The following is a 12,430-nucleotide window of genomic DNA, read 5'->3' as shown; positions in this document are numbered from 1 at the left end:
CAACATCTTAAACAGCTTCTAATTTGAATTCTTTGAAATAAAATGGATCTAATGTGTACTGTAGGAAGGATTCATGAAAACTTAATTTATTTACTTCTTTTTTTTCTCTTTGAAAAAGGTCCTGACCAGATTCAGGCATTGAAATTCTGTCTCTATTTGGCTGACAAGTGGCTGAAGTACACCACAGCTGAGGTAATGGGAAACAGGACTGCTGTACAGTTCAGCAGTTATGGTAGTATTTTGATTTTTGGTGTTTGGGATAGTGGTGGGTAAATTGTACCATAACCAACCCTGATATGGGAAGTACTTTAGGGGAAGTGACCCCCCAGGAGAACCCTTTCTGTTCTGGAACATTCTCCTCTTTACAACCTTTGAGGTTGGACAAAAAAATAGACAGTCTTAAGGAAGAATAAGTTGTTCTTTCCCCTGTTTCTGTGCAATTTTCTTGCTGCAGGAGAATGAGTTGGAATCTGTTCCAGCTGTTGGATCAATAACATGATTAACTTTTACTTTGAGTTCCAAGATTCTTTAGCTCTCTGTGGTGTTATATATAAAGAAAGGCTGCTTTGACTTGATTCTCTGGCTCATTTTCACATGGTTGGGAGGGAAAGGTGAAGAAGAATCTCAGCCCTGATTACAAATATCCAAATTTCTGTGGAGTTGTTGAGACACAATGAAAGCTAAATAGTTCTCTGTACTATGCCATATGTTCAAACAGAATTGTGGCAAAATTCTACTGTAATTCCAGAGGCCAAGATTTCAATATTAATCTTTTTCCTTCTCCATTTTACCTCAAAATATCCTAGTTTTACACACTGGCACTTAATTTAGTTGTTTTTTTCACAACATACCTTTGCCATTTCTTCCAAGATACCTTTCCTAGCAGAGCAGAAAGCCCAGATGATTTTTCTTGTGCTTTTGAGTAAAAGAGGCTGTTTTATGTAAAACTGTGGTGTTTTGCTAAAGGATGAGTCCCATGAAAAAGCAAAAGTGCTGCAGAAGAAGTTACATATGCAGTACAGACGAGCAGCAACAGAAAATGTTCTCATAACACACAACCTGAACACGGGGGAGCAGATCAAGTCTGTTGGGAAACCAGCCTCTCTGATCATTTCCCTCTATGAACACCACAGCATAGACCAGAGAATCCAAAATCCCACTGGCAGAGATTACCCAGGTGAGGATCCATAATCCAGTTTCAAAGGAGCAAAGGGAAGCTCTTTAAAAAGGGCTTTAAAAATGCATGTTTGGAAATCCATTGTCTCTGCCTCTTCCTGTAGATATCCACAGGGCAGCTGAGGAGATAGCTGAGATTAATGACCTGGATATGAACAAAATTCGGGACAAACTGCTGGAAAAATGGCTGTGTCCAAGCACACCACCCTCAGAAGTAAGTCACCACAGGAGATTTACAGGCCACTTACACAAAATATGGATTTTTTTTTTTTTCACTTGACCTGAAAACTAAGGTTATTTGGTGGAATTCACCTTTAGAAGCCATGAAGCTGTTTAAGATTTCAATCCCTTTGTAACATTGCACAGTAATGTCTCTGGTGAGACAGACTTGAAATGCTTTTCTTTCTCTCTCTACAGAGATTAAAATCTTACTTTGGTGCTACAAAAAGGTTGTGTGTTCAGCCTAAAGGAGTAAATCAGCTGTAAATACATCAGCCCCATTAAAGAGATCGTGGGGTTTAAGCAGGGATATGACCAAGCTATTTATCCAAATGGAGAAAACTCACAACTTTCACTTCCTTTTACAGAAAACTCATGAACTCTTTGGAGAAGATGAAGAAATCCGAAGGTGAGTGTGTTGTCTCACGTAAAACATGGTGAATTATTTTTAACTTGCAAGCTAAAAATAGCTTTTTCAAGAAACCTTGTGAGGTTATGTGTGATTCAGAACTCACTGTTCTTATTTTTGCTTTCTGGTGACATCAGTTTTGAATCATCAAATACTTATTTATGTCATGGAATGCCATTCCCAATAAGTTACATCTGTGCTTAAGAGTAGCTATTTGGAGGTTTTCCCCTCCTTTTCTATATCCTTGATCTCCTTGTGACAGTGAAATATTTACATTTCAATGACTGTTGGTGTGTTGTGTTTCAGTAGCTGTGCTGGTACTAAAAGCAAACCTGTTTTTGCAGAGTTATTTACCTGCTTCAGTCTTGCCCAATGGATTACAGTTCAAGATTGCTTTTTGCAATTACAACTTCTACCACATCTGTAAGTTGCTGAATTCTAATTTTAGCTTGATGCTCATGAAATTTTTACCTCTTATTAAAATCAAGTGCTGTCTGCTTAACTGCACAGGCTTCGACCTGAGGCCTTTGTATCTGCAATTTCAATAGTTTATAGATTTGTATGAGCTCTGTGTTTCTCCCTCTCCAACAACCTTTGGGGTAAAACTGTGATTTTCATGGAATTTTGCTATTGACTGTCAAGAGCAGCCCTTGAACTCTGGGTTTTCTAAATTTATTGCTGATATTATTTGAAAACAGCTTCATTAAACATATTCTGGAATGTGCTGATGTAAGACATTGGCTCACTTTGGCAATTAAAGCAGAGTGGTAAAATTCTTTTAGCAGAGCCTTAAGCTCCAGTTTTTCACTCTTACCAATTTTTTTTGTGATACTGCATATCACAAATAGTCAAATATTCTCTTTTCACTGTGTTTTTTTCCCCTTCTCAGCCCATTGGTGTCACTCAGCTGACCTTTGCTCACAGGAGCAGAGCACTGAAGTGTCTGCTCCACTTGGCAGATACCAACACTGTGGAATCACTCTTCAAGAAGCCCATTGAGACAGTAAAGTAAGATGAATTTTCCTTAAAACATCCCTTAATAATAACATTTTGTTGAAAAAAAAATCTCTGTGCAGGAATGCACTTTGAGTTGTAAGAGTTACAGTAACTGGTTTATCTTTAGACATGATCCAACTCATCCATCATTCAGGTGAAAGAGCTTTCCCTAAGCAATTACCAGACAGTTTTTTACTTCATTAAGATCATAATTATAAATACAGGCTACATATTTGTTATTAAATCAACAGAAGGACACTTGGCAGTACTATCCCAAGGTCGAGCATATGAATTAAAATATAATACTCACTGTAAATCCCATTAACTCCTGGTTTGGGGGTTACTTTTTTCCAGGTATTTTCTAAGGTGCTGCATTTATCTGGCAGAGTTTGAAATCTTGAATATTCCATATACTTATGAATCATTCCATAAGAGTCCAAAGGAAGGAATGATTAAAGGGCTATGGAAGAATCACAGCCACGAACCCAAGGTAGGATTTTTAAACCCTTTGTGAATTACTGAGTGTTTGTTACACACTGTGTGGATTTCCACTTTTGTGCAGAGCTTTGCTAAACAGATGTTGCTTCAATGTACCCTGGAAATGACAGAGAAAAGCTTTACCCTTCCTACAATTAGAAAATAAAGTGATATCACACACAAGTGGGTTTTTTGGGTTTGCTCACATGTGTAAATTCATTTTGAAAGTGGCTTGTTCGTGGCTTTTGAGGAGTTAAAGGTCCTGGTAATGCTGTAAAAATCTCAAATGCCACTGGCAAGCAGGAAAGGTTTGAAGGCCATGAATGTTTGTTAAAATGCAGCCTGTCCTTGCTCTCCCTCAGGCCGTGAGACTGGTGACAGAACTGAGTTTGGACTACAAAGTTTATGATCCCCAGCTGTGGAATGGCCTCCTCCAGAAACTCCTGGGCTTCAACATGGTAAGGAATTGTTAAGCAAGGTGAGAAAAAGGCTGGGGTTATCCACTGGCTTCAGAAGAACGGGACAAATACATGAACTGCAAACTTCCAGTGACCAATTATTGATAATTTACACACTTACTTTGGGCTCTGAGATACTGAGCTGGTGAAGATTTGAGGAATTTCTGGTTTAGCATTGACTTTTGCTCTTAAATTGTTCCAGTTTCATTTTTTTAAAGCCTTTCAGATGGCAAGAACAAATCCTATGGTAATAAATTGAAAATTTCCTTCACATTATTACAATTTTATAACATAACATGCCTATTTTTGTGTGCAAATACATACAAAACTGTCCATATATGTATTTACATGTGTTTGTATATACATATACAAAATCATGACCCCTAAAATGTATTTATAATTATAGCAACCCTGATTGTTGTCATTCAGAATATTAATTACCTCTGGTTGTCAAACTTTATGTGATGTTGCTACAGCCTAAGGAGGTAACAGACGTACCTGGCAATGGGGTTGATGATTTAATTTACTTAACTATAAAGCATATTTCCATATGTATCAAAGGTACCTTGAGGAACTCTAAGTTTGCATCCTACAGACAAAACAAGCATACTGCAGCTCTGTAGATTATTGCCAAAGCTTCAAAAACACCCAACTATTTTAAAATCAATTTTCTTTTCCAGACTCAGTATCTAAGAAGAGTTTTGACAGCAATTACTGGCATTCATTCATTATGGGAGGTAAGTAAATATCCTCTGACTTCTCATCTTTTTCTTACTTACCAGGGATTTAGTGTGTGTGTGAACTTTGAAAAGCCCCTTTTTGAATTACTATTTTTATGTACAGTGCAGCATGTCAGTAAACACTGGACAGAAACATTTTGCCAGCAGTCAAAATATGGCCAAATCTGAGACTCTGAGATAATGAAAGCAATGTTAGGGAATAATTCATCCAGGATAAAAAGGAAAGACTATTGAGAGGCTTCCTTCCCCTGCAGGGGGTGTTTACAACACACTTGTAACTCAGTGGATTTGGTTGTTACTTTACAACTTTGTTGCCAACAGATTCCCAACTTTCTCCGGGCCTGGCGCAGTGTGGTCCTGTCCCCCTTCCTCACAGGTAGGGCTGGGATTGTCTCTCCTCCTCCTCCAGTAACTTGGTTCTATATTTACTTTATCATGTTCTCTTTATTTCTCAGCTTCATGTCCCCCCAGTCCCAGCCAGCTGGAGGAGTGCTGTGAGTGCTTTGTGATGCTGCTCAAGTAAGTGGACAGTCCCTCCCACAGTTCAGTTCTAGTGGGAATGCCCAGTTGTGATTTCTCACCCTGAACATGCAAAGGAGTTCTGGGAACTGGGGAGCCTGAGGCACAAGGAAGAACCTTTTGCCTCTTTTAGGAAGGACAGGACAGAAACACAACCAGAAATTCTGACCATGGACAGCAGGTGCTGCAACTCTGTAGCTGGGCTGTGGAAACTCATCTGGGAACTGCTCTCTGAACTGGGACTGAGATAAACCAATTTATCTGCCCAGTTGCTGCCCCAGGACTGTTCCTGTCCTGATATTTTTAAAGGACTCATGGTCAACCCTGAAAGTCCAGTTAATATCTCTTACCCAAAATACAGCACATTTCCTAGAACATAAACACAGAGTATAAGAGAGAAAGAATTCATTTTCCTCTAAAGAATAAACCTGACACAACGAAGATCTATAAGCTGCAGATCTGCAAGTGTGGTTAACTTATGGTATTAATGTTCCTAAACATTCTGTGCATAAACCAGTCCTGCATTGCCTTTACAATGTAAAAAAGCACAAGAAATCGTTATCTTATTCACCACAGTCCTCTGATTTGCTCAAAAGAAGAACCAGAGCTCAGAGAGCCTGACTTGAACAAAGAGTTAATTAGGATTTAGAAATGGTTGGGGTTGGAAGGGGCCTTAAAGATCATCTGGAAAGGGATCCTCCACTCCTGTGCACACACATCTGAACCAAAGCTCTGCTCTAGGCAGTTGCCCAACAACTCCCCTCAAAACAGGACCTCAAGTGCTTAGAAAGAGAAACTGGTGTTGGGGTTTTTTTCAAGCTACAAAATCCTCATGGATTTGTGTTCAGTGAAACTTCAACTTGTTTGACCATTTCCAAAGTTAGGATGAGGTAAAAATGTATTGCTCTACCTGGCTTAAAATTCCCACAGCACTAACCCATCCAGCCACAGATACCAGTTGAGAACTTCCCTCCTGATCTCCCTCTGCAGGTGTCCTGTCCTGGCTGACCTGGATGTCATTGGAATTGCCAAACAATACTCTCAGCTGGACCTTCCAGCTTTAGCCTTGGGCTGCCTGTTGCTGATCCCTCAGCCCGAGAAGCGAGAGCAGCAAATTCAGGTAAACAAATAAATTTAGTGTCCTGTCTGTGCCAGGGAAATGCCTTTCAGCATGCTCTGTAAAAGACAGCCACTTTTCATTCCAGTTTATTTAAATGCATCCCTGCTGGCAGCTGCTCAGCATTTCCCACTCACAAAGGCTTCTGAAAGGGATCATGTGAATACTTCCTTCTCTTTTTCTTTTCTTGAAGCAAACCCAGCTTCAAGTCACCCTCAGTAGCTTTGTCATATGACTTTGCCTTTTGAGAAGTTGAGGGTGTTTTATGGGATCCCACCCATAAAACACGTGATAAAAACCCAGCAAAACCCAAGCCATAACAAATTGTAAGAGAAGTGCTGAATCCTACTTTGGAAGAGTGTTGAGCTGAAAGCTCCTGACTTCTAAGAAATCTGCACAAATTGTGATGTAAAACCTTTGCCTTCAGGCCACATCCTCACCATCCACGGATCTTGACAGTTCCCTTTCTCTTCTCATTTGTTCCCATTAATTTATGCTCCACACTGTTCTCCAGGTGAACCATATTTGCCACGAGCAAACTGGCACCAGGAAAGGCACCTTAAATCCTTAGACTTCCAGTCATTAAAGTTACATTCAGAAAGATTTTCCCAAATCACAGCATTAGTGTAGGACATTCACTCTGCTGCCAATGAGTCCAAAAAATCTGTAACAGCTACAGCAAAACACCCTTTGAGAGTTCAAAGCAATACTTTCAGTCCAACCACACAGCTCCTGGTTTGGTAATTCCACCTTTGCACCTGTAATATCAACATATTCCTTGTTCCTGAATGAATCAAATACTTGCTCTGAAGAGAGAGTTTCTACTTTAATCAGTCACAGAATATTAATGCTTTGTAACTTATTTTCACCAGGGTTTCTTATCAACTTGTGACACAGAAGCTGTGCTGCAGCAAATAGATGAACACATGGGCACTGGAGAAGTTGTAGCATTTGCTTCTCAGGTAAATAAATAAATAAATTTATTTGCCATTGACTTGGAGGCTTTTCTGACAGATAAGTGTACAGAACATTTTCCCTCCTCTGACTTTGTCCAGCCTTACTTGACATAATGCTCAAAAAATATGAAATACTTGTAAAATGCATTTTTGTTTCTGCTGTGCAACTGAAAAACTTCTTGTGTCCATGCCCAGTGCTGACTTCAAGGCTGCCCCTGTTTGTAGGGCAGAAGGGGTTGCAGCAGCACCACCTTATTTTTCTAAATAAATATTTGAAGCTAAAAGGCCAAAGGGCTTATGAAAGTGCACTCATCCCCTCTCTGAATCTGAAATTAGTCTTATAAAACCTGCCATTTCACAGCACTTAAAAAAAAAGTAAAAAACCACAAAACCATGTAATAGAGCCAAATAGGAAAACTCTGAGCTCTTGTCATTCAGAAATACAATTTCTTACATTTAAAATATTAATATTTTTCATTACTAAAACTTAAATCTACAGATCAGGTCTTTGGTTTTGGACAGCATCATAAATAAGAAGCTCTATGAAAAATTCTTGAAAACCAAGTATTATCCACTGTTGAAGCAACACCTGACAAACACTCACAGAATTAAGGAGCTGGTGGATTATTTTGCCAAAAAGAACAGGTAAGTTAATAAAAGGTAGAACAGGTGCTGCATTACTGGTAACTACAGCAACTGAATCTCTCCTTTATTTTATTTTCATCTATTTCAAGCCACAGAGGTTTTCTAGTACTTACTATCTAAGGACTAGTCTTGCTAATTTAAATAAATACAAATGTCATCTCACTACTTTGCAGATTTAAGATAGAGTTTTACAGTCATTCAAAACCAAGTAACAGATTGTTGAGCCTGGACTGGCAGCAGATCAAATGCAGCTCAAACAGAAGTAAAAAAACCAAGTGAAAAAGCAAACACTGCCCTTACCTTGAGGTGAACCCAGCTCAGCAGCATCAGAGTCACAGCAACAGGAACACTCAGGAAAAACAAATGAGCTGCCCCTACTCAAGACTTGGGAATTAGTGCTTTTGCCACCAGGTTTCAAGAGTTAAAGTACCTCTTGTGCTCAGTTAAATAACACAAAGGGCCTGGGATGGGTCTCACAGCACCTGGGCTCCTCTGCTCACCTGGGAACACTCATGTCAGAGCCCAAATACTCAGCACTGCAAGTCACTTGGTCCCCACTTATCCCCCAGTCACACTGGGACAGGAACCAATAAACACTGAAATTCTAATATATATTGGTTTTATTAAAGGCCAGGCTCATCAGGGCTTGTTTTCCTCTACTGGGGGAGGACAGGAGCCATCTGACTTCCAAACCAGGGAACCATGCTTTATTTTTCTACTCCAGTGTGTATTATGTAAATTTAAGTTAAGCTTTTGAGAGAGCTTAACTGGACAAAGTTGAGAACCTTTTGCCCTTTACAGCCTTGATGAAGCAACAGCCCTGATTCAAGAGTATCAAAAGAAATGTGGAAACCCTGCCCTGGCAGACACCCCACCATCTGATCTTCTGAAGGTAAAAGAAGCCACTTCTGTACCTCAGGCAGTACTTTCTCCTTTTTTTTTCCTAAAGAATTTCACTCAGCATTTCATAAAAATTCTTTTTAGCTGACTGATTTTAGCAAAATATATTGTATGTAATAAAATCTCCATCAATTCAAATAATTCATTTTACCTGACCCAAGTCTGTGCCATGCTGAGCATCACACTTCCACGTACTTCCACAGCTCTTCCTAAGCCCTGTTAATATTGTTCTTTTCCCTTCCAGATGTACCTGAATGGATCAGAGGAGGCCTGGAACAGTCCTTGATAAGGTCTTGATTTATCCTTTTCTTCCCTCCCTCTCCTGGCAAGAGGAGATCTGTGCACTCACAGCACTCAAAAGAACATCAGACTAAAAACTCAAAGCTTTTACCAAAAGCTTCCATGGCCTTTCCACATTTTTTCAGCTGTTCTAGGCTGTTTCTCCTCCATCCTGGTCATATTCAGCACTTTAATTTTAGGAAGGATGAAAGTTTATTTCCTTTACTTCTGTATTTCTCCACTTTCCTGCTGTCAGGATCACTCTGAATTCATTCCCCACAACATAACCTTGCACATTGGGATAAACTCTCTTATAAAACTGTCAGGGGTGTAGTTCATGTAAAATACTTTGTAGATAAACTGTAAGTTTAACTATAATGAGCAGAAATAAACTTCTGTATCAATTTTGGCCTTACAGCATTCTGTAAACCTTTTTTAATGATGAGTTTGTCAGTAAATTGAATTCCAGTCACTCACCTCCCTTAAATAATGTGTGCCAAGGTTTTCTTTCCAGGTTTGCTCTGTCTGCAGCAGGATAAAGCAACAGGAATGAGCCTCACTGCATGAAGTGCCAGTTAGAGGCTCCTGAGACACCAGCCTGAAATGCCTGGTCTGTGTCCAGGGAAAAGCAGGTTTATTTTGAATAGAAAGAAGTTATTTAGTTAGCTCATGACACAGAAATAAGGGTTCTGTGCAGAATTTCCATTCTACCTGCTGGAAAAGCAAAGGCCAACATCTAAATGTTCTGCTGTAGAAAACAAAGATCAAACTGGTTTTGTTGGGAAGTTACAGCAGTTGTGGGAAATGGGAGCTGTTAAATACCTTCAGTTCCCTGCAGTCACTGCAACAGAAGAGCCCAAAGTTCCACTTGTCTTGAACAACCAACACTTCCCTGCAGCAGCAGCTCCTGTGTCCCATGGAATTACATTATTGAAAGCCTCTGGACATGGAGCAAAGTGCACACACAGGTAGTGTCAGGTGGGAGCCACAAATAAAGGAAAGCCTCTCTTCACTGGCTCTAGATTTAATGAGATTATTCATTTAAGAGTCAAACTTTCTACAGTGAAATTATGAGGCAATTGTAACACTTTCAGAATCTATCAAGCCATTTTATTCCTTTAACTTAAACTGAGAATGTTAAATTGAGAAAATGAAATGTAAACTGGATTCTGAAGCAAACACAGCCTGGCCCCAGAGCCCTCAATCCCTTTGCTCCAGTATCCCTTGGAAGCTGGACCACAGCACCAGGCATTTCCCAGCCAACCACAACTGCTGCAACTTCCCCCAACAACACTGCATAGAGCTCAGTTTTTCTATGAAGTGGAGTTTATTACAACATTAAGGAACAGTATTTGGACAGTTATTTTAATGGAATATTTTACAAATCCATTCATACAGAGAAAAGCAAACACAATGTTGGTTAAATTCATTACATTGTTGAGCTGTTAGCAATAGGTGCAGGGCTGTAAACTAGCAATCAAGTATTGGAACTTGCAGTTCAGAATGAGATGGTAAAAATACCAGACAAGCAAAAGCCTTTTTAAGACTTTTTGTACTCAATTCTTTCTACTTTCACGTCATCTCCAATTAGTTGATAGACATATGTCACTACTGTAGAAGCCTGGATATCCATCAGCACAAATGAGGGAATGATGTTGCTGGAAAGAGAGGGAAAAATTCATATTAATTGTGTCTATAATCTCTTCAGCAGTGCTTTTACCACTACTCAGCAGAAATCACTTAAAGAAAAATGGGTATTAATTCTGAAAGCACAGAACATCAGATCTGAGGCTGTATTTTACTCTCATCTGTTCAGTCAAGGAGATTTAGGAAGTACAAGTATCAACCCTTCTTCACCCTGACATTTAAAACACAAACATTAACCCTCACTGTGAGTTTGTAGCTCAGTTTTGTTCCCAAAAAACCCTCCCAGAGTTTTGCCACACTCACTTCTCTAAGGCATGGTAGGCTCCTGTAGCTGATCCAGGGTTGATATAGAATTTGTTTTCATGTTCAAATGCCTCGAATTTGTGTGTGTGCCCTGAAATGAGGATGTCCACATCAAACTGCCTCTGGAGCAGGGCCAAGCTGGCCATGTCACCCCAGGGAATGACCTGGTGGCCGTGGATCAGCCCGATCTTGAACTGTCCCACAGTCACCACCTTCTGCTCGGGGTAATTCAGGTTCTGAAAATAAAAACCAAGTATTAGATGGACACACTCATATCTAAAAATTTATATCTATATTCAAAGATTTATCATTAAGAACAACAACAAGGAAGAGAAGGGGAGAGTTTCTGACCTCATTTCATCACCACTTTTAGTTGGATGAACCCACATGTTGCCTTTAAAAGACGCACAAACCCCGTCATTCCCAAGGGAGGTCAAAGTACCTCATCAAAGTCCCCTCGGACCACGTGGACATCCCCAGCCAGGGTTTTGAGGTAGTCATAGGTGTCCTTGGTGCAGAGGTTCCCCGTGCACAGGATGTGTTGGATCTTCCCAGGAACCAGCAGCTTTTTGAACTTGGCTGGGAGGCTGTTGCATCTGTGGGGAATGTGGAGATCTCCCAACACCAGCACCAACTTCCCAGGATCATCAGGGGGAGAAAGATCATTAACACACTCATTAAGGCAACAGTCATTAGCAAACAGCGGCTCCTGCAGTTTCCCAACTTTGCATTTTGATGGAAAAGCTACTAAAATAAGAATGAGATGGCGATGGAATATTGCTCTGAGGGAAAACAAGGGCCCTCACTAAACCATTACCTTAAAAACAAGGCTACAGAATCATCTTTATTTTGGGCAAGACACAGTAACAGGAATGTGTTAGTACTTCAGGTACTTCACACAAAATTGGCAACTACCACAAACTCTCTCCCTTTTTTTCTCTCTAGCACAGACCTGGCTAAACCGAGGCCACTTCCCTTAACTCTTCATCCAAGTTTTTTCTACATTAAAAGACTCCTGTTTTCTTCCTTATAAAAAAACATTAAAAGTATTAAAAGAATATTAGAAAGCAGCAAATTTGCAATGTGTTAATAGGTGACAGAAAGAGTGTTCAGAGCCCATATTTTAGGAACCACTGAACAGAATAAGGCTGAAAAATAACCACAAATTACAACCAGGGCACTGCAGAGGAGCCAAGGCAGGTTATTGCACAGAGGGATTCTGTTACCATTTATATAAATTTCTATATATTCACAGCTTCAGTACAACAGATGCAAGAAAAAAAATGGGATGGGGGCTTCAAAATTAAGAATTCAGGTGATGCAAAGCCATAGTTTAACACCACAGGCTTTAAATCTGCAAATAAAGAATTAATGCAACACAGCAATAAATTAATTATGCAAAGATCAGCTCTAGAAAGCAGGGGATGTTATGGCACTGGGAAAATGGGAATGGTTGTCTCCAGATCCAGTGTTAACTTCATAAACAGCTCTACATTAAAAATGTTTGTTAGAGAGGCAGTTCCTAAAATAACAACCATCAATTTGTAACGGACACGGCCCAGATATATTTATATATATAAAAATAAATA

At 39.7% G+C, this 12,430-nt stretch overlaps 2 protein-coding genes across 3 annotated transcripts in view; one reads left to right on the top strand and one right to left on the bottom strand.

Moving 5' to 3' along the window:
• LOC135408346 (kinetochore-associated protein 1-like) overlaps positions 1-9,308 on the top strand; it is a 34,337-nt gene extending 25,029 nt beyond the window's left edge. Inside the window, exons 48-63 of one of the 2 annotated variants that reach the window (XM_064643543.1) lie at positions 119-192; positions 967-1,177; positions 1,281-1,390; positions 1,764-1,804; positions 2,149-2,227; positions 2,694-2,812; positions 3,155-3,290; positions 3,640-3,735; positions 4,416-4,472; positions 4,797-4,851; positions 4,931-4,994; positions 5,985-6,114; positions 6,984-7,073; positions 7,567-7,712; positions 8,514-8,604; positions 8,857-9,308. In XM_064643543.1, coding sequence (XP_064499613.1) covers positions 119-192; positions 967-1,177; positions 1,281-1,390; positions 1,764-1,804; positions 2,149-2,227; positions 2,694-2,812; positions 3,155-3,290; positions 3,640-3,735; positions 4,416-4,472; positions 4,797-4,851; positions 4,931-4,994; positions 5,985-6,114; positions 6,984-7,073; positions 7,567-7,712; positions 8,514-8,604; positions 8,857-8,898 — 1,541 coding nt within the window. In that variant the 3' untranslated portion in view covers positions 8,899-9,308. Of the gene's footprint in view, positions 1-118; positions 193-966; positions 1,178-1,280; positions 1,391-1,763; positions 1,805-2,148; positions 2,228-2,693; positions 2,813-3,154; positions 3,291-3,639; positions 3,736-4,415; positions 4,473-4,796; positions 4,852-4,930; positions 4,995-5,984; positions 6,115-6,983; positions 7,074-7,566; positions 7,713-8,513; positions 8,701-8,856 lie in introns of those variants that run through there. The other variant, XM_064643542.1, reaches the window with a different exon arrangement.
• Positions 9,309-10,199: 891 nt separating this feature from the next.
• Positions 10,200-11,642, bottom strand: LOC135408348 (vacuolar protein sorting-associated protein 29-like; the record flags this gene model as incomplete). The annotated part of the gene is made up of 3 exons (XM_064643544.1): positions 10,200-10,549; positions 10,842-11,077; positions 11,284-11,642. Coding segments are annotated over 3 exons (713 nt in total), but the record flags the coding sequence as incomplete, so codon positions are not given.
• Between the last annotated feature and the right edge of the window lie 788 nt (positions 11,643-12,430).

The sequence above is a fragment of the Pseudopipra pipra genome, unplaced genomic scaffold, assembly GCF_036250125.1.
Source record: "Pseudopipra pipra isolate bDixPip1 unplaced genomic scaffold, bDixPip1.hap1 HAP1_SCAFFOLD_344, whole genome shotgun sequence".
Lineage (NCBI taxonomy): Eukaryota > Metazoa > Chordata > Aves > Passeriformes > Pipridae > Pseudopipra > Pseudopipra pipra.
This window is presented reverse-complemented; position numbering and strand designations above follow the sequence as displayed.